Genomic DNA, 22,253 nt, shown 5'->3' on the forward strand with positions numbered 1-22,253 from the left:
CTTTTAATGTGACCTGATCATCCCTTTGTTTTTAACAGGGCAGGGGGCAGCAGGAAACAAACCAATGAAAGGCTTTGGAAGACCACGTTATGGGACAGGTGACTCATTGTCAGCCACCTCGCTGTCAAGGAAACCATAGAAATGGAACTTTGATAATGATATAAACCTGTTGTTGTGATTTTAGGCCCAGGTGTGGGGATGGGAGGTCTGGGAGTTCCACATCTTGCAGCAAACCAAGGTGGGCAACAATGACTGCGTTTGCATGTGCACTATATTCCTGTATTAATCGAAATAATAACAATAGTCTGATTGCGTAGGAGGCATGTACACACTTAATTCCAATTGTCGTAACCTGATTAATCTCATTTTCAGATTATTAAAACCTGAAAAACGCCCCTGGCATATGCCTGAATCAACCTGAATACTGGGTCATGGAGTGTTGGTTGGAATATGCTCATGAGCGAGCTACTTATGGGATTATTTTTTTTACTTCTGTGCATGTTTAACATGGTGAGAAAGCAAAAGACCGTAAAATTTTTCGTCAAGGAGGAAAACGGACTTAACCAGAATATGGAGCTTAAAGCTGATTTATGCTTGACGCCTCCACTGGGTTCATGCCATAGACTGTAAAAAAAAAATGGACGTCTGAGGTATCCACAAAAACTGCTCTCCCTGGTGTCTGGCTGCAGTATAGGTTAAAAAATCCAGCTTTCCAGCCATTCCAGATGGGCTGTGGTCAAACTTTAAAAAATTAATACATCTCGTAGAAATGTTTCTCATGTCCGATTGTTGTGGTGATTTGATGTCGGGAGGTGGAGTCAAGAAGTGGTAAGACTCTCAAAAGAAAAAATAAATATATTATTTTAGTCACCTGGCTCCACTCAGATTCTCTCAGAATCCCTCATCACCTCTACTGCGCAGAATCCAGCTGCAAACTGCTACAATGGCTGCGCCTGTGACGGGGAATTTTGACTTATCAATGGAGTAGAAAGAGCAGGAACTCCTGGGTCTGTGACTCCAGCTGTCTGTCAGTCATGAGGCCTGATGGACTGAACACACAGCTGGTGTGAGCTGACAAATGCAGTCAATGCACGACGAAGCGGAGCTAGACTGTAGACATATCTGGTAAATTTGAGGCGTGCTAGGAATATGGTGTGCATGTAAACGTAGCCAGTGATGACCCTAGTTCAGCCAATTAACACACCACCAACAATATTGTGTCTGTTCCTCCAGGATATGGAAGTAATGGCTATAATGGTCATGGAGCCAAGCCAATGGGAGGTGAGTGAAGTTCAAGTCAGTCCAGGATAGGAACTGACGGGAGTGTGAATGCATATTACATACACTGTGCTTATACATTGTGTTTCCAGGAAGCAATGGTGGTTTTGGGCGTGCTGGTTTGGGTCTGGGACCTCGGTTTGGGAATGGAGGAATTAAAGGACCAAACCAAGGTGTTTATCACTCTAAATCTGGTTATAGTCTAACTATTATGTCAATATTATTCTCACAAACTCTTAATGGTTTAAAACATTTCAGGCTATGGTGGCGCAGCAGGGAACTCCAATGGACAAGGTGTAAAAAACAATGGTAAAGCTTTAAATATTTGAATCGGGATTTATCAAACAAGCTTTAAACATGACAGGTTCCTTTTCTGATCATATAAAATCACTTTATTGTCAATTTTAAAGGTTATGCTGGAGCCAGAGCCCATAATGGGAACGGACCCTCAACAAATGGTGGGTAAACCTGAAATGAAAATGTGACATGTTTCCTGTTTGAGGATGTCATTAATGTTGTTTGTCAATTTATTCAGGTTATGCACAGCCCAGTGGTGGAGCTACCAAACCAGCAAAACCAGGTACAAAAGTAGTAAAAGGACATTACACAAAGACTCTGTGAGCTGTTTGGCATTAGATACATATGGAGCCAAAGGCCAAACAACCAGCTCCTGTTGGAGTGGAAAAATCAAAAATAAATATTTTCCTTTTTTTTTTTTTTTTAGGATATGGCCATTTTCCTGGTAGTTATGGCGCCAACGGTAAGATTTTCACATTGTCATAAAAAATTTAGTTGTAATTTCAAATGCTGTTTTCTTAAAAATAAAAAGAAAGAAAAAAATCCCAGAATAATGTGAACTTTTTCTGCTGGTGAATGTGTTTTAGGATATGGAAGCAGCAGAGGAAGTGCAATGAGGCCCTCACCAGGTATTACTAACAGTCAGAAGTGGATGAAGAGGTGTGGTCAGGGGCGTCATCCCAGAAACTTTCTGTGGTTGACCTTTTGCCTGGTCAGAGACAGGACTGAGCTGAAATCAACTTATTGGACTACAGTGCAGCAGGCTACAGAACAGCTGTTGTTTTTTGTTTTTTTGCACTTAACTGTGACTCATCTTAAGTTGTTTCCTCAGAGGTGTTTCCTTATATTTTAAACACAGACATAAAGTAACAATGTTGGGTATCCATACTAAAAATGTGCAAATATTCAAACAACTACACACCCATAAGTTGATGAAATCCCTGAATCTGTCTGACCGAGTTCAAAAACAGCTCTAGCTCTTTATGAGATCTTCTCGAATCTTGCTGAAATGATGAGTCGTCATACAGGGATGACCTAAATGAAGAAAGAGCCTCAAATACCTACGCTGCTCTATAACTTTGCCTAACAGGCCTCCAGAGGGCTGGCCAATCAGAGGGAAGAGGGTTTGGTGAGAGGGAGTTTAAAGAGACAGCAGCTAAAACTTAGCATTTTAGACGGATGTTAAAGAAGGGTTTTCTCACACAACCGTGTCAGAACAAAAAGGGATGTTTTAAAAGCTATAAATCATGTACAACTACCATGAGGGTAAATCTTGAAAAAAAACCATACATACATAAAATCTACTATTTTAGTCATTTCACACAAAAATAAAAATAAAGAAATAAAAAGAATAAAAAGTAAATAAACAAATAAATAAATGCCTGTTAAAAAAAAAAAAAGATGGTTTCATAGAAGAAAACCAGACAATCAAAAATTGCAGGCCTATTCATACCATATAATTAGACGTTATAGATTTATTTGCCTTACTTGGTACATTAGTAATGCCAGTGAATGAATCTTTAACTCTCAAACAGTGGAGAGACTACTTTTTTAGTACTTAAAATTGCAACCATGGACATAATACTTTCTTTCTGAATCTTTTTTGAATTAAACAGATTTTAAGATGAAGGTTTTTTTTTATATATATATATATATATATTTTTTTTACCACTTACTTCAGTTTATTTTTTTGTGCCTGTTTATTGACATAAGATAAAATAATACACAGATGTCAACATTTTAAATAAGAGATAACTAGTAAAGAAACTAAGGAAACCTTATTCATTTCTGAGTACATTTTGTTCAAGTATTACCTTTTACCTGTTCCAAAAAGTTTAGATCCACCCCTGCTTACAGTGTGTCAGAGACCATAATGTAGATCAGGGGTTCTCAAACTTATGTAGAGCATGGACCCCTCTCAGGTTAGATATTTTTTAAAGGACTCCCTCATTATCCTTGCAATGATTAGCTCAATACATGTACTTTGTAATAATGTACTAAGTAGGATTTTGCAACAATAGAATTAGGCTACATTTATACTTTCCAATTTTGAAAGTCATTAATTTAATACATTTTGAGGGTCCAAACTTTGAGAAATACATATGTCGGTGACTAAATGAATGCTGTTTGATACACACATGAAACTGACGTTTCTTTTTTAAATTAATTTGTTTAATCTCAAGGTTTTGGAAATGGAGCACTCTCTAATGGATATGGAGCTAAACCCAATGGTAACTGTTTCATGTTTAAGTGAATAAATTTTTGCCATTCTATAAGAGAACATTGATACTCATGTGTTATGCTGACCAAAGGATATGGACCTGGAGCTGGAGCTGGAGCTGGAGCTTACAAAGGAAATGGGGCCAAATCTAACGGTAAAAAGGAAAGACAGACCACAGAACTGTCCTTGTTCATGATGGTTTCTGTAGTTCCCACTAAACAAGTGTACTGCAAATACAAAATTTAAACTTAATCCTATGCAATCTTATCATTATTTCTCGCTTTGAATCTCTAAGGTCATGGAACTGGAAATGGTGCTGCACTCGGTGCATATGGAGCAACACTCAATGGTTTGTTCAGTTTTTCACCTTTCAGTCCAAGGTCACACACTCATAGATGGTAACATCCTGAAACCTTGGTCTGTAGGATTCGGTGTTCCCAGTGGGGCCTCAACACCTCAAAATAACAAAGGAGTTGGAGCAGTGTCGCCAACTGAGGGAGCCAAATCACTTGGAAATGGTGAGAATTTTGCTGTTGATATACAATAAATGCAAAGTTCTTTGTGCTAATAGGGAAAAATGTAATTGATAAATGAGTAGTGGAAGAAAAAAAAAGTAGTAGCATCATTTGCATCGAATATTGTGTTTACAGGCTATGGTGGTCCTGCTGTGACACCCAATGGACAGCTGGCCAAAACTGGTAATTTTACCATTTATTTTGTGACACACTAATCTTTATCACGTCATTAAGTTTTATTTTGTCTCACATTTGTTATGATCATCAGGTTATGGCACAATGCCTTATGGGAAAAGTTTAAAGAATGCAGGCGCAACCAATGGAAAGGGCCTGAAAGGCCAAGTTCTCTCTCCTGAGCAGCCGAGTGTTGCACCAGAGGAGGAAGTGCCTCCTTACCAAGGAGTGACTCAAGGTGCAGCACCTGTGCCTCCTGAGCCCACCAGCGGGATCATCGTGATGGTGACGCAAGAGCAACATCAGATGCTGCCCTCACCTGTGCCTCAGGGAAAGAGCTACAAACACGGACCGCTGATCCCTCTTGCTACTCAAGAGCCAGCATTAGTGATTCCTCTACACCCTGAGCCTGAAGCCACGCTGGAACCAGCACCCAAAGGTTCTAAGACGGTAATATCTGGACCTGTGTCAGTGGACCTTCAGACTGTCCCAGCAGCACCAGAGCCAGAGGCAGTCCTCCCTGAAGGCAAGTACCAAAAACACAAATCAGTGCTTTGTGAGTGTGTTAGGAGTTAGAGATACCTATGTCCTCACAATTCATGAAAATCACTTTTAGATAAAGTTTTCTCTTAACTTGAATCTATTTTGTGTTTTTCTTTTATTAAAAGGGGGGGTTGAAAAAGAATCTACGGGCTTTTAGATAAAGACTTTTCCAAAGCTCTTTAATGAGGAGAGTGTACTCTCTAGGCTGGACTTTTTAAAAACCCACGTTTGTGCTGTTTTTAAACAGCTTTATAGTAGCTTTGTTTTGCATTTCAAATTCAAATTCAAATTCAAAATAAGTTTTATTAGCATAAAGTTTTTAAATTACACTGTCAAAACCAGTGTTCAAATGTAAGGATTGAAAAGCATACCAACAATTAAACACACATTAAGAGCAAATAGAGTAATAACATCAGTCAAAAACAAACCAAATATTAATGAAACAAAAACAAAAGACAATGTAATTTCAATGAAGAACATGACCTGTGTATAGTGCTTTAAACTGTAAAATGTGAGTTGTCTTTTTTTTCTGTTATAAGGTTATGTTTGAACAGTGTTACAACACCAAAACAGCGGCTGTGGCTCAGAGTTGCTGTTGACAAGGTGTCCTTTAAGTATACTCCGGGATGGAACAAGTTGGGTCCTATCACAAGGTTTAGGGCAGAAATTACCCCTACAGCAGTGCTTTTGTGCATCAGAAGCCCAGGGCGCACGCACCAAACACCCCCTCCCTGCTCCTAAGCCGGTTTCCTCTGCACTCAGACGGGGCCATATTTTACTTGACCAAAAACACAAATAAACGGACTCCCACCGAAAAAATCTGATATCGGTCTGCATTCAGGCTTTATTTAGAGAAATTTCTGCTCGTTACTTTCACACAAACAAAACACCGCTAAATATGGCTCTAGTTCTCATCGTGGCGTAAAACGGCGCTATCTCTGCTGCAGAGCCACAGCTGGCTACGAGGCACTCGCCGCTTAGTGTATCAGTCCACGCGCGCGGCGTGCCAGATATAAACAAACGCAGGCAGTCTGCCAGGGCGAAGAGACACGATGAGAACTAGAGCCTTATTTAGCGGTGTTTTTGTGTGAAAGTAACATGCTGAAAATTCTCTGAATAAAGCGTGAATGCAGACCAATATCAGATTTTTCGGTGGGAGTCCGTTTATTTGTGTTTTTGGTCAAATAAAATATGGCCCCGTCTGAGTGCAGAGGAAACCGGCAGAGGAGCAGGGAGGGGGTGTTTGGTGTGTGTGCCCTGGGCTTCTGCTGCACAAAATCACTGCTGTAGGGGTCATTTCTGCCCTAAACCTTGTGATAGGACCCAACTTGTTCCATTCCGGAGTATCACTTTAAGCAAGACATTGAACCCAAACTGCTCCCACTGTTGGTCAGTGGTTTGTGGGTGAATGAGTTATCTAAAACTGATGGTTCCCTATGATAGTCTCTAACCATCAGTGTATGAATGTGGTGTGGGTGGGTGGAAGAGACCACAGGTGTAAAGCACTTTGAGCAGGCTAGAAAAGTGCTCTGTAAGCACTGCTCCATTTACCAAACATTGGCAGGAAGTGTTGCCAGAGTCTGGACACGTCTGAGTATCTGAATACTCCATTTGTTGCGATTTTTTGTTATATTTTACATTTTGTTAGAATGGTTTAAAACTGCATTGAACTAAAATGCTAATGCATTAGTTAATTATGTTTTATTGTATATGATGTTGCTGTTGTATTAGTTTTTTTTACAGATTTCATGTTGACATTGATAGATGCAGTGATTCTATGATTCTGTTCTGTTTTCTGTTTTGGACGAAGCAGCAACAGCTGGATTCGTTTGTATGCATTTTGTTAAATAACATGCACTAATGATGCTGACGGATTGTATGACCTCCAGGTTATGTGACTGGGGATGCTGTGCCTGAGCAAAAAGGTGCAGTGACAGATGCTCTTTTTGGGGGGGACAGCAACAATGAAGGGGAGGCTGCTCCTGAAAGCACCAAATCTGTAAAAACCAAAGCCGTCCCAGAAACAGTGTCAGCTACAAGTAAAGATACCATCGCTCCTGAAGAAGCTCTGGCTGTTGCTGTACCTGTGGTTACTACAGAGGAAACAAACATCAAGAGTCAGCCTCAGGCAGGACCTGAGAGGCCAGGGGTCAAAGGTCAAGTGGCAGGAGAAACAGGGGCCACGGGTAACCCAAACTGGAATTTGGCTGATTTTAACAGGGCTTTTTTGCATGGGGGTAATGTTGACTGAACCTGGTGCTTGTGCTAACTCCAAACCCGTCCAGCCTGAGGGTCTCAGGCCTCAGGAAGTTTTAATGTTGAAAAGCTAGGATTCATTCTTTGAAATACTTTGGTCACTCCAAATGCATTATACGTATTTCCATGAGAGTGAAGCCTAGCTTGTGTTCATGTTTATAAGAGTTTCACAGTGTGACTACGTCCAATATGTGTCTGTGCTGCATGTTCATGTCTCAAATTCATATTTCAGATATCTTGTTTTCAGACTGGATTTAACTTTGTTGTTTGTTTAAACCCTGATCAAACATTTCATGTTAAGGGAATTGTGTTTTTCACTTTCAAAGCAACATTTTGGGAAATGAGGCTGTTCTCTGCCTGAGTGTGCTACTCTGAAATCTGTCTGTAAAAATGAAGCTGGACAGTAGTTATTTTGGCTGAGGTAGCTTTTCCGCTGGTTATCAGTCTTTCTGTCAAGCCAAGTTTATGTTTGTGATGCACCATTTTCCCAAAATGTTGTACTATTCTTTTTACACTTGTAACATGTTGAGGATTAACAAACTGAATGTTTTTATTTCAAGTCTTCTCTGTGTGTTTACAGGACTGCAATTCTTTTCCAATATTTCTACATTCAGTGCATGAGACACAAAGTCTGAACTGCTTCATTTAGGATTCAATGACTGATCCATGGTTTGATTTTCAGATAATGGAGGAGTACCGACCAAAGCACAGGGATCGAAACCAGCTAGTGCAGGTAAACATTGTTCTCCCTTTGACCAATAGACAATTTTACTGTTTGTAAACAGTTGTGGCTGTGTGTGAAGTTTGGCAACAGAAGAGCTGAAGAAAAGATGGATGGTCAAGTGACATGAGGGTGTTAACTACCAAATAAATGCATCTTTTTTTTTCTAGCCCAAAAGCACAATATTTTATCGATGGTAAATGACTCCTGGTACTTCAGAAATAAGTGAGTGGATGGAAAGCATCAACAATTGGACAGACTTTTCTAGTGGACAGAAGTTTCTGGTGGAGAAATCCAGCATGTACCCCAGAGAGGACTCAATGCTTGTGATTGCATTACATTTGAAAACTTACTCTGCACTATACAGACATGAACGGGTGTCAATAAACCTGAAAACCTCTTGTTAATAGTTTGATATTTGTACAGTAGTTTCATGTTGAGCATAAAATCTGTCAGGTAATATTATTGTTATCATTATTGATGATAATATTGTATTATGTATTCCCGGTCACACCTGAACATGAGCTTGGATAAAGAAGACATTTTTCGCTGGTGTTTCAGTGTAAATCGTGACCCTGTTACCTGGTCACTGTCAGCTGACATTCACTGTCATATTCTGCTGAGAGCATAGACTGTATAATTAATGACATAACAGACATCACCTGTCTGTTTCTGAAACAGATTTTTGAAGCAAATCAGCTATAGCAGCCATATTGGACATGGCGGAGGCCGCGGGTACAGCTATAGGGCGCCCGTCAGTGGGGATGGGTACCGAGTTAGGTACTTGTAGGTACTGACCAAGTCATGCAAAATCAAAAGGTACCATGTTTAGGTACCTAAATGCATCCTTGTGACTATAAGGGAGTGGAAGAGTAGGCAAAGTAGGCAATTTTCCATGCTGGACATGAACACAACATTGCATAGTTATATAATGAAGAATAAATATGTTAAATTGAAAACTTTATACTTTATTAGTAAACAAATTGGTGTTTTTTTACCACATAAACACAAAAAAGTACCAAAAATTGGTACCATTGAGTACCAATTTTTGGTCACATGAGCTGAGCTGTGCCTTTGATGGGCAAGCTTGGGATCTTAATATCCTCTGAATTGCTGTGTTAGAAAAAAATTCACCCCCCCGTACAGTGAGTGCTAATAGAGAAATTAGTGATCCAGACAGGAGACGAGGTTGATGCTTGGCTGAGAGTCACCATTTAGCACAGTCACTCTTTCCTCCAAAACACCTGTGGCTCTGTAACGGTCAGAGCTGGATAGAAGATGACTCCATGGTGAAGTATTATTTCTGACAACTGACCACAGAACAACCAGTTTGAATTTAGTGTTCATTTGATAGATACTTATGTCCCACCAAGGTTGAACTCTTGAACCAGCAAAACTAAAAATGTTTGCACAATTTTCGACTCTTCTCCGTTTTTAGTGCGCATAAAAGATGATAGCGTGAAAAGAAACAAACATAGTAAACTAGTAGACATAGGGGTTATACCAGTTAACCTATAGCAGTTCGTGTTTGTTATTTTGGTGTTGTTTGATAGAGCCTGAGTCATTTAAAACCATCTGTGAGCATGGTAGCTGGCTAGAGTTATCAATAAGAGTTTAACACTGCAAAGCTTCAATCTACTTTAAAGTAATGTTATCTTGAATTTAGCAACCAACAATGATAAACTGAGCACACTTGCTTTCAGAAATAAAAAAAAGTATTGAGATTTCATGTCAGTGAAGCGTTTTCTTAGTGGTCTCACATTGTAAAGCCAAACAGTTTTAGGTAGTACAAAGTGGAGTGTGCTTCAGATTAAAATCTTAATTTGTGCTGGTCAGAACTGTTTCCTCTGTTGTCCTAGATTGTGGCCCATCAGGAGTACCAAACGGACAATGGATGAAGATCCCTCGACCTGGTAAACTGAGACCACTTTATCTTCACACTAGCAGTGAGCCTGGATTTAAACCACCATGTGCAAAAGCTTCATGGGTAACACTTTACAAGTCCGCAAGTTTCATTATTATTTGGTACTAATAAGGCTGTTTTGTTTTTTTTTGTTTTTTTTAATTCTTTGAAATCAACCCTGAATTCAATGGGTGAAAATTAGCATGAAACCCCATTAAAATAATATCAGAATACTTCAGCTGAAGTCCAATGCTAACATGTCCATGTGAAACATTATAGGCCTAATCAAGAAGGTACATTATTCATCTTTACCAGGGGTCTTCAGCGCTTTCAGACCAAGGACCCTCTTACTGATGGAGAGATGGAGCAGAGACCCCTATAAATCAAACTGTGTGTTATTTAAGCCGGGCCCAGTACCATGTAAAAACATACCTTGTTACTTCAGTATTAAGCTATTAGGGAGGACCTGATGGAGCCAGTATGAAACATGCTGCAGTGTGATTGGCAGAGCAGTGATGGAGGCGGGTCTTCCTCTGTCTTTAGGAGGTAGCAGTGAATACTGAGTGAGCCTGTGTGCAGTTTGAGAGAGCTGCTGTGTTGATGAACGTGTTCATTTCTAACTGAAAGATAACATCTTTGGCCTTAGTTTATTCAGTGATGTGTATTCAAAGACAATAACAGGAGTAAAAGTTGACCAAGGACCCCCTAGGGACTGCAGACCCGCTGTTGAAGCGTAAAATATACAGAATATAATTACACTGTGATGATGGGATAATGCTCCATACATTTTGTAGTGAAACGTGATTTATTTTAAAATGATTAATTCTTTAATTGTCACTTAATTACTTTGAAATTTAGAAGAAATTGAACAAAGGAATTACTTACTCATTGCGGCTTGCTTTTAATAAAATCCAGAATCCAAAATCCAAATCATGGAAGTTATGAGCTATTTTCCTCCAACTGTTATGGAATTTGTCATTAATTCTAAGACATTAAAAAAGGTAGTCTAATTATGACCTAATTGTGAGGAAATTTGTGGACCTGTAAAGTGTTACCTCTTCATCTCATAAACATATTCAGTCACACATTTGCTGCATGTATGAAGCAGTGACAATAACTCAGATAGTTTTACAAAGCAAAGAAACCAGAGCGGGGTTGGATATTATTTGTTGTGGATTGGAATTTAGATGAAGCTTTAAAGATGGATTGATCTTAAGCTGTGTGGTAAATCGTTCAAAATGTGAAGCTCCATATTTACTGCTGAAGTGTCACAAAGCTGATGAAGAAACCTCATCAGCTTGTTTTGTTATATATGTTATATTAGGTTATAACGGAGGTGTTGGAGCTTCTGCTGGCACAAACACAAAAGGTACAAACCATAGATGACACATCACAACACCTTTCTAAAGAAATCACATTTACCTGTTTACTTTTTCATTACCATTGACTTATCATTGAATATGTTTCAGGTTTTGGAGCAGGGGCTGGTGTTCCCAATGGATATGGATCCAAAGTCAATGGTACATCATTTTCATTCTGTTGATACTTGTATTGAATTTTGGTATTGTGCAGTTCATAAGTATTTTTGATCAATGATGATTTGTTTTCCATGGCTGTTGATGTTTTCATTATTCAGGGAATGGTGTGAGTGCAGGGGGGTATTCAAATGGAGGAGGAGCCAAAGCAAACAAACCAAGTAAGGAGCATCATGAAGCATGATTGGTCACTTTTTTTTTGTAAAATGCATGAACATTACTACACAAGTGTTTCCTTTCATGAACGTGTGCTCACAGAGTAACCTTTGCCCGTGGGCACTGAGATCACTATATTAGAGGAAACTATGACTCCTTAAGTCTTCCCTTTATCTCACTTCTGTTCTGATTAACACTGACATGTTGTGATTGTTCCTTCATATATAACTACGCAGGAAGGTTTTAGGCTCATACTCTGCTTCTCTGTGATTTAATGATTAAAGTAAAGACCTTAAACATCTCAATCAAGCTTTGTCTATCTAAAGGTTATGGAGCTAGAGGCTATGCTGTCCCTGGACTGAACAATGGATATGGGGCTGGTAATGTTTCCTATCGAAGCACTATAGTAGAGTAAAACATGCTTCATTTATGGTTCTGCTGATTTATGGTAGTATTCTCTCTGTCCTAGGACCGAGATATCCTTACACAGGGAAACCTCAGCAGCCCAGTGAGTGCTCCTTATCGGAAATAACTCAGACCTGTGTGTCATAAAAATGACAAACATGATTTGTGAGGTGTTTCTTTAACTCCTGTTACATAAACTCTCAGGTTATGGACAAAGAGCATATCTTGGAGCCGGATATGGAAATGAAAACCCTCATGGAGGTGAGTTCAGCACTGAAGTATTTTCTTATAAACTCACTCATAAAAACTCTTTCAAAGCACATTGAACCACCTTCAAACTTTGTTTTATACATTCCACCAAATGTTATCCCAAAGTCTGAAATCACAGAGCACAATCTACGGAAGCAGATTCTCAAAATCATTGAACACACTCTGTCCTTTGACCAATTCTGGGCCTAATGGTGCGTTCCATTTACATCAGAACTGTGAAGTAGAGAGCAATATCAGCAATATTTCTCTTTGTAAACATCAAACAATACTATGTATACGGCTGATTTAGTGCGGCAGACAGAAATCAGAAATGCTATGATAAACAGAGCATAATAGGAGCTTAATTACCGTTTACACCAGGGGTGGGCAAACTTTTTGATTCGTGGGCCACAATGGGTTGTAACATTTGACAAAGGGGCCAGACCAGGAGCAGATGGATGGAGTGCTTTGGTAACTATCAGGGTATCATTCGTTCATTCCATATCCGTTTTAGAATCCAAAAACGGAAAACGGATAACGACTTGTTATTCAATTTTTCGTTTTCAAATCAAAAATCAGAAAACAAATAACGGTCTATTTTTCGCTGTTTTGATTTTGTTTTGTAATTAAAATTAGAATATGAGAGAATGGAATTATAATGGGATTTTTAATCCGTGTATGGTTCATTCTTTTGTTATTCTGTTTCAAAACAAAATTTTTAAAAAAAATGAAAAAATTGACTTGTTTTTTTGTTTTTCTGTTTTAAAACCAAAACGGAAAAACGGAATTACAGAAAAACAGAAAAACAGAAAAACGCGTTTTTTCTGTCCTGGTTTTAAAAAAAAGAAAACAAAAACTAATAAAAGATTGTGTCAAAATTGTTTGTGTAATATTTTGATATTAAATGTGAACGCCTCTATATAAAAATTAGACAAATAACTCACATTGAAGGTTTATAGCTACCGACATGTTCCTGAGCTTTTTTTTTTAATATAAGTAACAGATTGCTGGCAATCCACTCCATCTTATCCGCGCGCAATGAGTTTCAATGAGTCAATTTCTTGGGTCCGTTCATCTTTACAGAAGGGCTGATGGGTCAGAGGGTAAAGTGCAAACGTGGAGTAATAGGCCTACGCTTCACCTCAACAAAGCCAATGTATCTACAGTGCGCCATTTAGTGGGAAAACATCAGAATTGCAGGGAACATAAAACATTAACAAGGTTTATTCATTTAATTTTTTTTAGTTCAGCAGGCCGGATTAAAACGTTTAACGGGCCGCATGTGGCCGTAGTTTGCCCATGCCTGGTTTACACCCTGGGCAGCCATCTTTGATTGTAAACTTGGTGTAGATCCACCAACTTCCCTGTGGGAATTTCCAACCTCGGGGCAAATGGAATGCACAATAAGTGTCAAGAGAAATAAAAGAAACATCAGAAAGAGAAGCAGAGAAGGATTTATCTAGCAGGACAGACAAACATGTATGAGATGTTACACATAGGAATCCAGAAAAGCCAATTAGCAGTGGGATATGACATTAAGAGTAAGTGGGGTCTGTTTCCTCAGCCTATTAGGTCAAATTCAGGGACCTAAAGAAATGTTTCATCTCTTGTTTCATAGGGAATAGGAAGGGGAATGGCTTTAATGCTGGTGTGCAGCCGGATTTTGCCAGTAGGTTCTTTTGATCATTTTTTATTTTAAGTTTTTTTTTCCTGCAGTTTGAGGAAAAAGTTTGGTAATGATGGGAATCAACATGTGTTCACTTGTTATTTTCTTTTTTAAATTCAGGTCTTGGACAAGGTGCATCCACTGCTTATGGAAAATCAGGTGAGTTATGTCTGAGATTACAGTTAAGAAAAATAATAATAATAACAGTGACCCATTGTCTGACCATCTGCTGATTCTTCAGGAGCCAAACAGAGTCCATACAGTGGAGCAGTGGTTCCTTCTGGACTAGATGGTAAGAGGATGTAAAAATATGACTGAAGCGCTAGTGAAAAGTGAGATTATCCAGTAAGACGGATAATCCAGAGTATAATCTACAGGGGTGGGGTTAAGGGCGCTCAACAGTTATAGTAACCAAACATGAGTAATAGTTTTACTCTTTGTGAGACAGTCTCTAACTCTTCCTGACAGTAATGTATTTAGCATACAGAGTGTTTTAATCAGACACACACAGACACCAGGAGGAGGCATCTATAGCCCTGACCTTCAGCACAGTTTGATGCTGTCAGAAAATATCTATGGTCCAGATTGCAGGTCTATCAATGTGTCAGCATTACTGTGATGCATTATCATCTCTTGTGTGCTCATGCAGGACTGAGCAAAGCCCAGCCTCAGTCAGCTGGCCACGGTCCAAAGAACAACGGCATGTACGGTGGTATGTGGAAGAAATCCTCTTAAAACTTTCTTTACTCTCTTTACTCTAAAAAAAAAAAAAGTAGGAGAGCTCTCTTCAGTAAATCACTTCATGAAAAATCTGAGCTTTAACCAAAACAGTATCTTGATTTATTGCCCTGCAGATGCCTGTTTGGATCAAACTCTGTTTTTCACATGAAACCTGTGAACTCAGATTTTTTTTAATGCAAACCAAACTATCTCTTTTGTTTAAGGGATGGGTGGTTTGCCTAATGGAGGTCAACCCCTGGGAATGGGTGCAAAGAAATCTAATGCCAAGTACGGTGAGTGGTTGATTGTGTTTAATCATATTATAATGTAGCATGTAAAGGAAAACTTTAAAAAGTGTCAAGGCTTTGCAATTTAAACCCAACTCTCATTTAAAGCATCAGTATAAGTTATTCTTGAATGCTACTTCTTAGCTTCCTGATTGGGTCGAGCAGGACCAGATTGATTTACAGCACGTCTTAATCTCTATGACAACACCATGCCAGCTGAAAAAGTTCAGTAGAAAATGATTTCTGTGATTAATTTTGTAATGATGGTGGACACTGGAGCCTAACTGTCAGACAGAAAAAGGACAGAAGAGCAGAAGAAAGATAAACAGGAGAGAGATAGAGCATGAACTAAAGGCTAACACACAAGCTAAAGGCTAAATTGGCTGCTTGGTAGATGACTGGCAGGACATAACCAGGATTCACTAGCATTACACATTACTGACATGTCTCAGAGCACCGGGCTGCCAGGTGTGCTACATATGAAAAGCTACTAAAGGAACTGACAGTTAGCTTGTTGACACGTCAGCTTACAGATACATTGTAGCACTGGGCTGCTAGTAGCGCTACATTTAGCCAGCAACTGACATATGCTACAAAATTATAACGTTTGCTTGTTATCCCGTTTCAAACAACAGCGCTACGTAACTGTATTGATGCTGATTTGGAAACAAACTTTGATCTCTGTCTCTGGTGCTCGCTTTCATTCAGGTATTGGTGGGCTGCAGTTTGGTGGGCAGCCACTCAGCCAAGGAACAGATGGTGCTGGAAGTTTTGGTGTGTCTTACAATATTTCATCATTCCTTTTCAGTCACCTTATTTCGATCATGCATGTAGGACTAGTTTCAAAGTGAATGCTCATGTATTCATTGTGCCCTGCTGACTGATTCACTTTGTCTCCTCATCGCTGTCACTAAAGAAAAACTTGTTTATTTCAGGATATGGAGGAAGTCCCTATAAACCTGCTGGCAACGGGAAATCAAACGGACAGTATGGTCAGTCTCAAAGACAACACTGTGTTTTGTAAAGAAGCTCAGAGACATGAAAGGATATTTATAGAAACAAGACACAGAGAAAGGAGTTTTATCTGTGTAAACAAAAAAAGATGATTTTCCTTTCATCATTTTTTCAGGTGGCCAGGGCGCCAGAATGGGAGGGAATCCTGCACCTGGGAAATATGGTCTGTGTGATGGGACATGAAGCATATTGGGCATTTAATAACTGATATTAAATAGAACTGAATATTAATTCACTGTATTCTAACTTGAATCTGTGGTGACTGCATTAACACTTGATGTTGCTTCCCCTCTTTTCCTGCTCAGGATATGGTGGACTTCCAAACGGTGGGCAGGTTTTCAGTCATGGGAGTAATGGACATACAGCCGGCAAATATGGTAAACAACCTCCAGTTTCTCACTGGGATTTGTTCCCCAGTCACAAAACCATATAACGTTTCCACTTCTCTTCCAGGTTACGGGAGAATGCCTTATGAAGCTCAACTAGCAAGACTGAGCCCTGGTACAAAGTCAAGTGGTAAATATGGTAAATGACATATAAAAAATAAACATGCGCAGAGAAGTCTCCTCAGTGTTTCTGAATGTTTACTATTAAGCCACAGGGAGCAGATTATAAACTCAGCTTAGCATAAAGTGAGAACAAGGAGAACCAGCAAGCCTGGCTGATTAACATACCATGTCTTCTTTGTAACAGCTCTGAACACAGTAATAAGTAAGGAACAAACACATGTACCACACAAGATGTATTGTTCTTCTATGCTAAGCTAAGTTAGCCACCTGCCTGCAGTGACTTGATGTTAACTGTGAAGATCAAGAGTGATACGACTCTTGGAGAAATGTAACAAACTTCTCAAATGTCTTATGCTGCCATTACGACCATGGAAATATAGATTTGAACCCTATTACATGCACATTCGGCTTTTATTTGTCAGATTACCCAATCAGGAAGCAGATGTGCAAGTCAACCAGCTAGTTGAGCCGCCAGTTTAGGATAACTTTTAACTTTATCTGCAAGTCAATGTGCACAGATTCTGAGAGTATGAATATTGGAGCTGTTTGATGTCATTTTTTTTAGCCATGACCATTTATCCATCAACTGTGCTCATCTGTGAGATTAATGGTGCTAATTTGCTACATTGATGGCTCCCGTCAGTTTTATCTCAAATAGCATAAGAGCCAAACCTTAGATAAATCAGGTTTATATGTGTGATGTGCTCACAAGCAGGCAAACATTTTGGTAGAATTATGTCTGTGTAGCTTTACAATTTCAATGACTAGCAATCGTTTGTAAATAGGTCCAGCTGCAGACCTCCACTCTCAGCTCACTCTTAGAGGCTCCACTCCTCCACTGATTCAGGGAAGTGACGTTAGGGTGTAAAGTAAAAAAAAAAAAAAAAAAAAAAGGACATTTCATTGAGTTGACAATGAGTTTACAATTAAGTGAATATGAAATTAGTCAATCGATCTGGATATCTTTGAACATTATTTAATAGAAAATGACTGACGTAAATGTATTGTTTGTAGTGTTTTTGTAGGTTATTGACTTATATAGGCCATCTAGTGTCTCAAACTAGTTATAGCAATGGTTTGAGCCATAACCATCAGCCTGCAGTAACTTTTCTTTTCTCTTCCTGTTGGAAAACATTTGCCTGTTAGTGTTTTGACTTTTGGAGTTTTCAGTATTATTTACTGAGGGTAACTGAGATGTGTTTTTGTGTTGAAAGTTGAAATTCTGGTTTAAAATCGAAGCTTTATCAATGCATGCTAACCATTTGCATTTAAATGCAGTTTCCCTTATAAGTTAGCAACAAGCTAGCCCTATTTTTTTCTCCATAGTTTTTGGTCCTGCTATATGTCATGAATCTAATATTGAAACATTTGAGGAAATGAAAACAGAGAAGATCATCGACATAATGAGAAATCAGTAATTTGAGCTCAGTAACACACTAAGTGCTTAAACTGGTATCTCAACCAAGAGACTGACCATGTTTTCTGAGGATTCTTAAATGAACTTCTCATTGTCAAACTAAAACCTTTCAACTTGACAATTATCGTTTGGTTGTGTTTTCTCAACTTTCACATGCCCTCCATGCAGTGTTCAAGAAGCAGTCACTTCTGTTTTTTTCATTAGATTTTAGACCATGGTATGTTTTTACAGCAGCGCCACCCATAGGAAATAACTTGAGATTTAAACACCTTTCAGTGAGGTGGATGCAGATATATAAGTTTTCTGAGCTTTTAATGGTGCAACATGGTGCCTAAAAACAAGTCAACCACTCGGTTAAACAAGCTAAACTTTGCTGCATTTAGATCAAAGTCCAAGATATAGAGAAGCTTTTCATTAGAGTTCCTATAAAACACACATGCTCTGACTTGTGTGTATTTTTACTCTTTTATTAAATTTCTGTCACTGTTTTCTCTCAGGACCAGCTGCAGCACAGTATCAGCCTACACCTCTAGGATTTGGACAGAATGGAAAATTAAGTGGTAACTATGGTAAGATTCAGCAAACACTGTATGTTCCTTTTATTGTCATTTGTTTATTCATTATAATCATGATATCATCTCTTTGTGGTTGCTAAGGTGGTGGGGAAGTTCCAAACACGCCTGAAGCCCTTGGTTTTCATAGTCAGGCCAAGTCTTCATCGAAATATGGTGCAGCGGTTTGAATTTCCCAGTGATTCATGATTTTTAAATTCTAACAATTCTTCCTGTGTTCTTAAACTTACTTGGCTAAAAACCGTCTTGTCCTCTCTCAGCAGGCAACCAGCAACCATACCAGTCTCAGCCCCTTGAAGCAGCACCTGAAGTCAGACCTGGTAGAGAACATGGCATTCATGACATTTACCGTTGCATATTACTGGATAAGTAAATATATATGGTTAAAACTAAAGTAATCATACATGACACTTATCTTGTCTTGAACAGACACAGCTGGTTTGTATGAGCCCCAGCCTCAGGAGCCAGATTCAGATGGGAAATCATACAGTAAGTGTGAGAATCAGCACAGATATGGTATGGAGGCCCAAATCGGTCCATTCAGGTGCTTCACTGACCCAGTTTTATCTATGGAGGGCTAAATGTGCCAAAACAAAATATATAAATAAATAATCAAGTGAATTATTTTAAAAAATCAAATAATTAATTAAATAATTAAATGTGTCAATAACTTCCTAATATTTAAAATAAAATCAATAAATATAAAAATAATATTGATTAATGGAATAATTGTTATTTAATTATCAAATTGTTTATTAAATACAACATTGGTTAAATAATTGTTAAAAAAATATTTGAAGTGTTAATTTGTCTAATGTAAAACCAAATTTACCTATTAACTTTTTTTTTTATTGAATTAATGACACTTTTAGTCCTCTGTATTTCTCTGTCTCTCAGGGTTTTTTCAATTTTTTTTTTTTTTATTTTTTTTTTTTAGGGCCTTGTTTTATTTCAAAGCTGAATTGTCATAGGTTAAAGTATCTGATTTGGCTAACTTTAAGAGGTTTTTTTTTTTTTTTTTTTTTTTTTTTTTGTGATAAATGGAAAAAGCCAGGCCATATCAAGTCATGCCACCATCTTTTACACTTTCAACATTAGTTAACCCCAGCTCTCTGTTGTTCTGTGCTGTTGCAGCTTTATGAGTAATTATCATCTAATGTTAAGTGGAGTTCTCCAGGAAACAGGTGAAACGAACTTAAAATGAGAAAACAGAGTGAAGTCCAATGTGTGGATTTATGTCCACTAAGGGCTTCCATTGAAGAGTGCCAAAGTCATTTGTTGAGGACTTACCTTTCCTCCTGATCTCTCAGGGAAGGGAGCTGTCCCTACTCCAGGAATAGCTGTTGAAGGCGAGGGAATGCCCATTGACAGATACGGTCAGTATGTTTCTTCAGGTCTGTTTCTCTTTTGGCTTCACTTCCCTGACATCACGTTTGTTTGTGTCTTTCAGAAGATGTTGGTTATATCAACGGTCAAGTGCAGCCAGAAGGTACAGATAAAAAGAGACTAATTCAAAAAGACTGGTTGTGGTTCATCAATGACATTAACAGTTCACAAACAACTCTATTTCTTGTTGTTCCTCCAGTTGTTAATTTCCCAGCAGCCCCCACTCCCAGCCCCACCCTGGCTTACCCTCTCCCCCCGTCCAATCTGCCCATGGAGTCTTCCCTCACACCTGATGTTTCACCTGGACTGGATGTTGAGGACTTACCTGACCCTGCAGGAACAACAGGCCTGTCCTTTGACTCTGCACCCTCTAGAGAAGCGCATGGCGAGGCTCAGGCATCCAAACAACCTGAGGATCAGCAGCTGCCTCGTCAGATACACATCCAGCAGCATCTGAAACTGCATTTTCACCAACAAGGCAAGTCTGGGAGAGTGCAGGCGCCTAAGCTGAAAATGTTACAGCCATATTCAGTATGAACCTCCATGTTAGATCACTGATAACAGGAAGGGGAAATAAACACTGTTCACCATGAGTGTATGAACTGCATGTTATAGCATTCATGTTGCCTCCAAGTACATCAGAAGCATTTAAAGTTAGCTTAGCTTTCTTCTTTCAGGTCTTAAAGAGTTTGTCTTTTTTTTCAAACTCTTTTTCTGACAGTTGGATGAGAAGATCAGAACCGTGCCTGCCTCACAGTCACAGTTACAGTAAAGACTCAGCCAAGATTAGCTTAGCACGGGGGTCTGCGACCTTTTCTATCAAAGGAGCCACTTTGCCTCATCTCACCTGGAATAAAGTCACAAAATCTACTTTAGCTTCACAATCCCTCGTTATTTTTTGTTGTTTGCTCATTTCTGGCAACATATCAATCATTTAGGTTGAGCCGGCTAGTTGTCAGTTAAATAAATGCAGAATTAAAATCTGTATTTTCTTCCAGACTTGTCTTTTTGTAGATTTAGTTTTCCTACCAGGGCTGTAAAACTTGAGGTTAGCCTTAACACATGATTTCATGTAGCATTATTGTTGTCCATCATAAATACCCTCTGTAAGAAAAGTTGTTGTTTTTTTCAACATTTTTTACAGCTTCAGAAAGACATTTGTGGCCCTGGAGCATGAAGCTGTTAGAATTATGAGTGGAGAAAGAGGAACACTTGGTCTATCTAGGTGGTAAATTTGTATCTTTAGCAACTTTAAGCTAATCTATCAACATGCTCCAACTTGATGCTCCACCAGTGATCACAAGAAATGTATGAAGAGGTTAGAAAAGTTGTGTTAAAGTCTAAACCTCAGTCCAAGCTGAGAAGTGACAGGCTTTAACCCAATTTGCAGTAACAAAGAGACAAAAAGAGTTTATGACTCTTGAATGTTGAAGCACAGAACTCACTAAACTGTAGAACAAAAGTTTTCATTAATGAAAACCTGATTGCTTGTTTTTTGGCAGCCATCTACACTAAAACCCTGAGGAAAGCCAGTTTTTTAAAACGTTCTTTTTCTGTCTCCAGGAGCAAAGAATGGGAAATTTGACATGAACGGCTTCGTTGATAACAGTGGCTATCAAGGTAAGACTCTTAGAGGAACTTCTTTGCAGTTATCTGTGTTTCTCTCAATCATCCCACTCAATGCTTCACTGTCTTCTTTTTCCCACACAGGTTAAGCTCACTGACAACCACAAGAATTACCTGCAATTGTTTATTAATTTTGACTCTGTTTGTATATTATTTTTTCCCTTTTGTCTGAGAACTAGTCCTTGTATTTTTGTTTGTGAAGGAAATTGAAGCCTTCTGAATTGTAAGGCTCTCTATGATGTGTGTTTTATGCATCCTGCACTTACTGTTTACTGTAAATTCAATCACTGATGAGATGGAAACAGAGTCAGTGCTTCTGATCAAGCTTTGCCTCATTTTATCACCTCATCATCTAATTTCAAAGTCTAATTTATTGTGCATGGATTTTTTTTTTTTACTAATTGTTGCAAGCATGGGTTTGTTGTACAGAAGTTGATTTAATAAAATCATCATGAATACAGAGATGGGAATGGATTTGTAGTGGTGTGTTTTTGTATACAGCTGTCCTGAAGTGTTATAATCTCCAGGTTAAAATGACTCAAAATCAGGGGCGTAGCTACAATTAGGCGAACACAGGCAGTTGCCAGGGGCCCCCAAAACATCTCTTAAAATCTGATTTATGAAGTTCTCTTCAACTGAAAGCATTTCTTTTTTTCTAAATCTTACTTCACATGCTTCAAAACACATCAAAAGGCTTAATCTTTAATGATGGTTTTGGGTCCTCCCCCTCCCCTCTTATTCAATGGGCTATTCCATGTTACAACACATCTGAAAATTTGATACAGGAAGAAAGTGGTAAAAAA

At 38.7% G+C, this 22,253-nt stretch overlaps 1 protein-coding gene across 1 annotated transcript in view; it reads left to right on the forward strand.

Annotated features, from left to right (window-relative positions):
• Positions 1–21,539, forward strand: part of cmn (calymmin) — a 33,927-nt gene extending 12,388 nt beyond the window's left edge. The window contains exons 16-57 of the mRNA XM_074663765.1: positions 39–98; positions 185–238; positions 1,234–1,281; positions 1,371–1,451; positions 1,537–1,587; positions 1,814–1,858; positions 2,003–2,038; positions 2,163–2,204; positions 3,759–3,806; positions 3,888–3,950; positions 4,092–4,145; positions 4,222–4,314; positions 4,447–4,499; positions 4,576–5,041; positions 6,918–7,214; positions 7,967–8,017; positions 9,865–9,918; positions 11,233–11,277; positions 11,378–11,428; positions 11,545–11,604; positions 11,926–11,979; positions 12,069–12,107; positions 12,209–12,265; positions 13,872–13,922; positions 14,040–14,078; positions 14,161–14,211; positions 14,569–14,631; positions 14,864–14,932; positions 15,635–15,700; positions 15,862–15,918; positions 16,056–16,103; positions 16,246–16,317; positions 16,394–16,465; positions 18,364–18,435; positions 18,523–18,594; positions 18,702–18,758; positions 18,868–18,927; positions 19,749–19,814; positions 19,889–19,927; positions 20,024–20,302; positions 21,388–21,444; positions 21,535–21,539. Coding sequence (XP_074519866.1) covers positions 39–98; positions 185–238; positions 1,234–1,281; positions 1,371–1,451; positions 1,537–1,587; positions 1,814–1,858; positions 2,003–2,038; positions 2,163–2,204; positions 3,759–3,806; positions 3,888–3,950; positions 4,092–4,145; positions 4,222–4,314; positions 4,447–4,499; positions 4,576–5,041; positions 6,918–7,214; positions 7,967–8,017; positions 9,865–9,918; positions 11,233–11,277; positions 11,378–11,428; positions 11,545–11,604; positions 11,926–11,979; positions 12,069–12,107; positions 12,209–12,265; positions 13,872–13,922; positions 14,040–14,078; positions 14,161–14,211; positions 14,569–14,631; positions 14,864–14,932; positions 15,635–15,700; positions 15,862–15,918; positions 16,056–16,103; positions 16,246–16,317; positions 16,394–16,465; positions 18,364–18,435; positions 18,523–18,594; positions 18,702–18,758; positions 18,868–18,927; positions 19,749–19,814; positions 19,889–19,927; positions 20,024–20,302; positions 21,388–21,444; positions 21,535–21,539 — 3,197 coding nt within the window. The remainder of the gene's footprint in view (positions 1–38; positions 99–184; positions 239–1,233; positions 1,282–1,370; positions 1,452–1,536; positions 1,588–1,813; positions 1,859–2,002; positions 2,039–2,162; positions 2,205–3,758; positions 3,807–3,887; positions 3,951–4,091; positions 4,146–4,221; positions 4,315–4,446; positions 4,500–4,575; positions 5,042–6,917; positions 7,215–7,966; positions 8,018–9,864; positions 9,919–11,232; positions 11,278–11,377; positions 11,429–11,544; positions 11,605–11,925; positions 11,980–12,068; positions 12,108–12,208; positions 12,266–13,871; positions 13,923–14,039; positions 14,079–14,160; positions 14,212–14,568; positions 14,632–14,863; positions 14,933–15,634; positions 15,701–15,861; positions 15,919–16,055; positions 16,104–16,245; positions 16,318–16,393; positions 16,466–18,363; positions 18,436–18,522; positions 18,595–18,701; positions 18,759–18,867; positions 18,928–19,748; positions 19,815–19,888; positions 19,928–20,023; positions 20,303–21,387; positions 21,445–21,534) is intronic.
• The last annotated feature ends 714 nt before the right edge of the window (positions 21,540–22,253 follow it).

Source organism: Halichoeres trimaculatus, unplaced genomic scaffold (genome assembly GCF_033239565.1).
Source record: "Halichoeres trimaculatus isolate MK-OKI-2021-1 unplaced genomic scaffold, fHalTri1.1 fHalTri1_scaffold_23, whole genome shotgun sequence".
Lineage (NCBI taxonomy): Eukaryota > Metazoa > Chordata > Actinopteri > Labriformes > Labridae > Halichoeres > Halichoeres trimaculatus.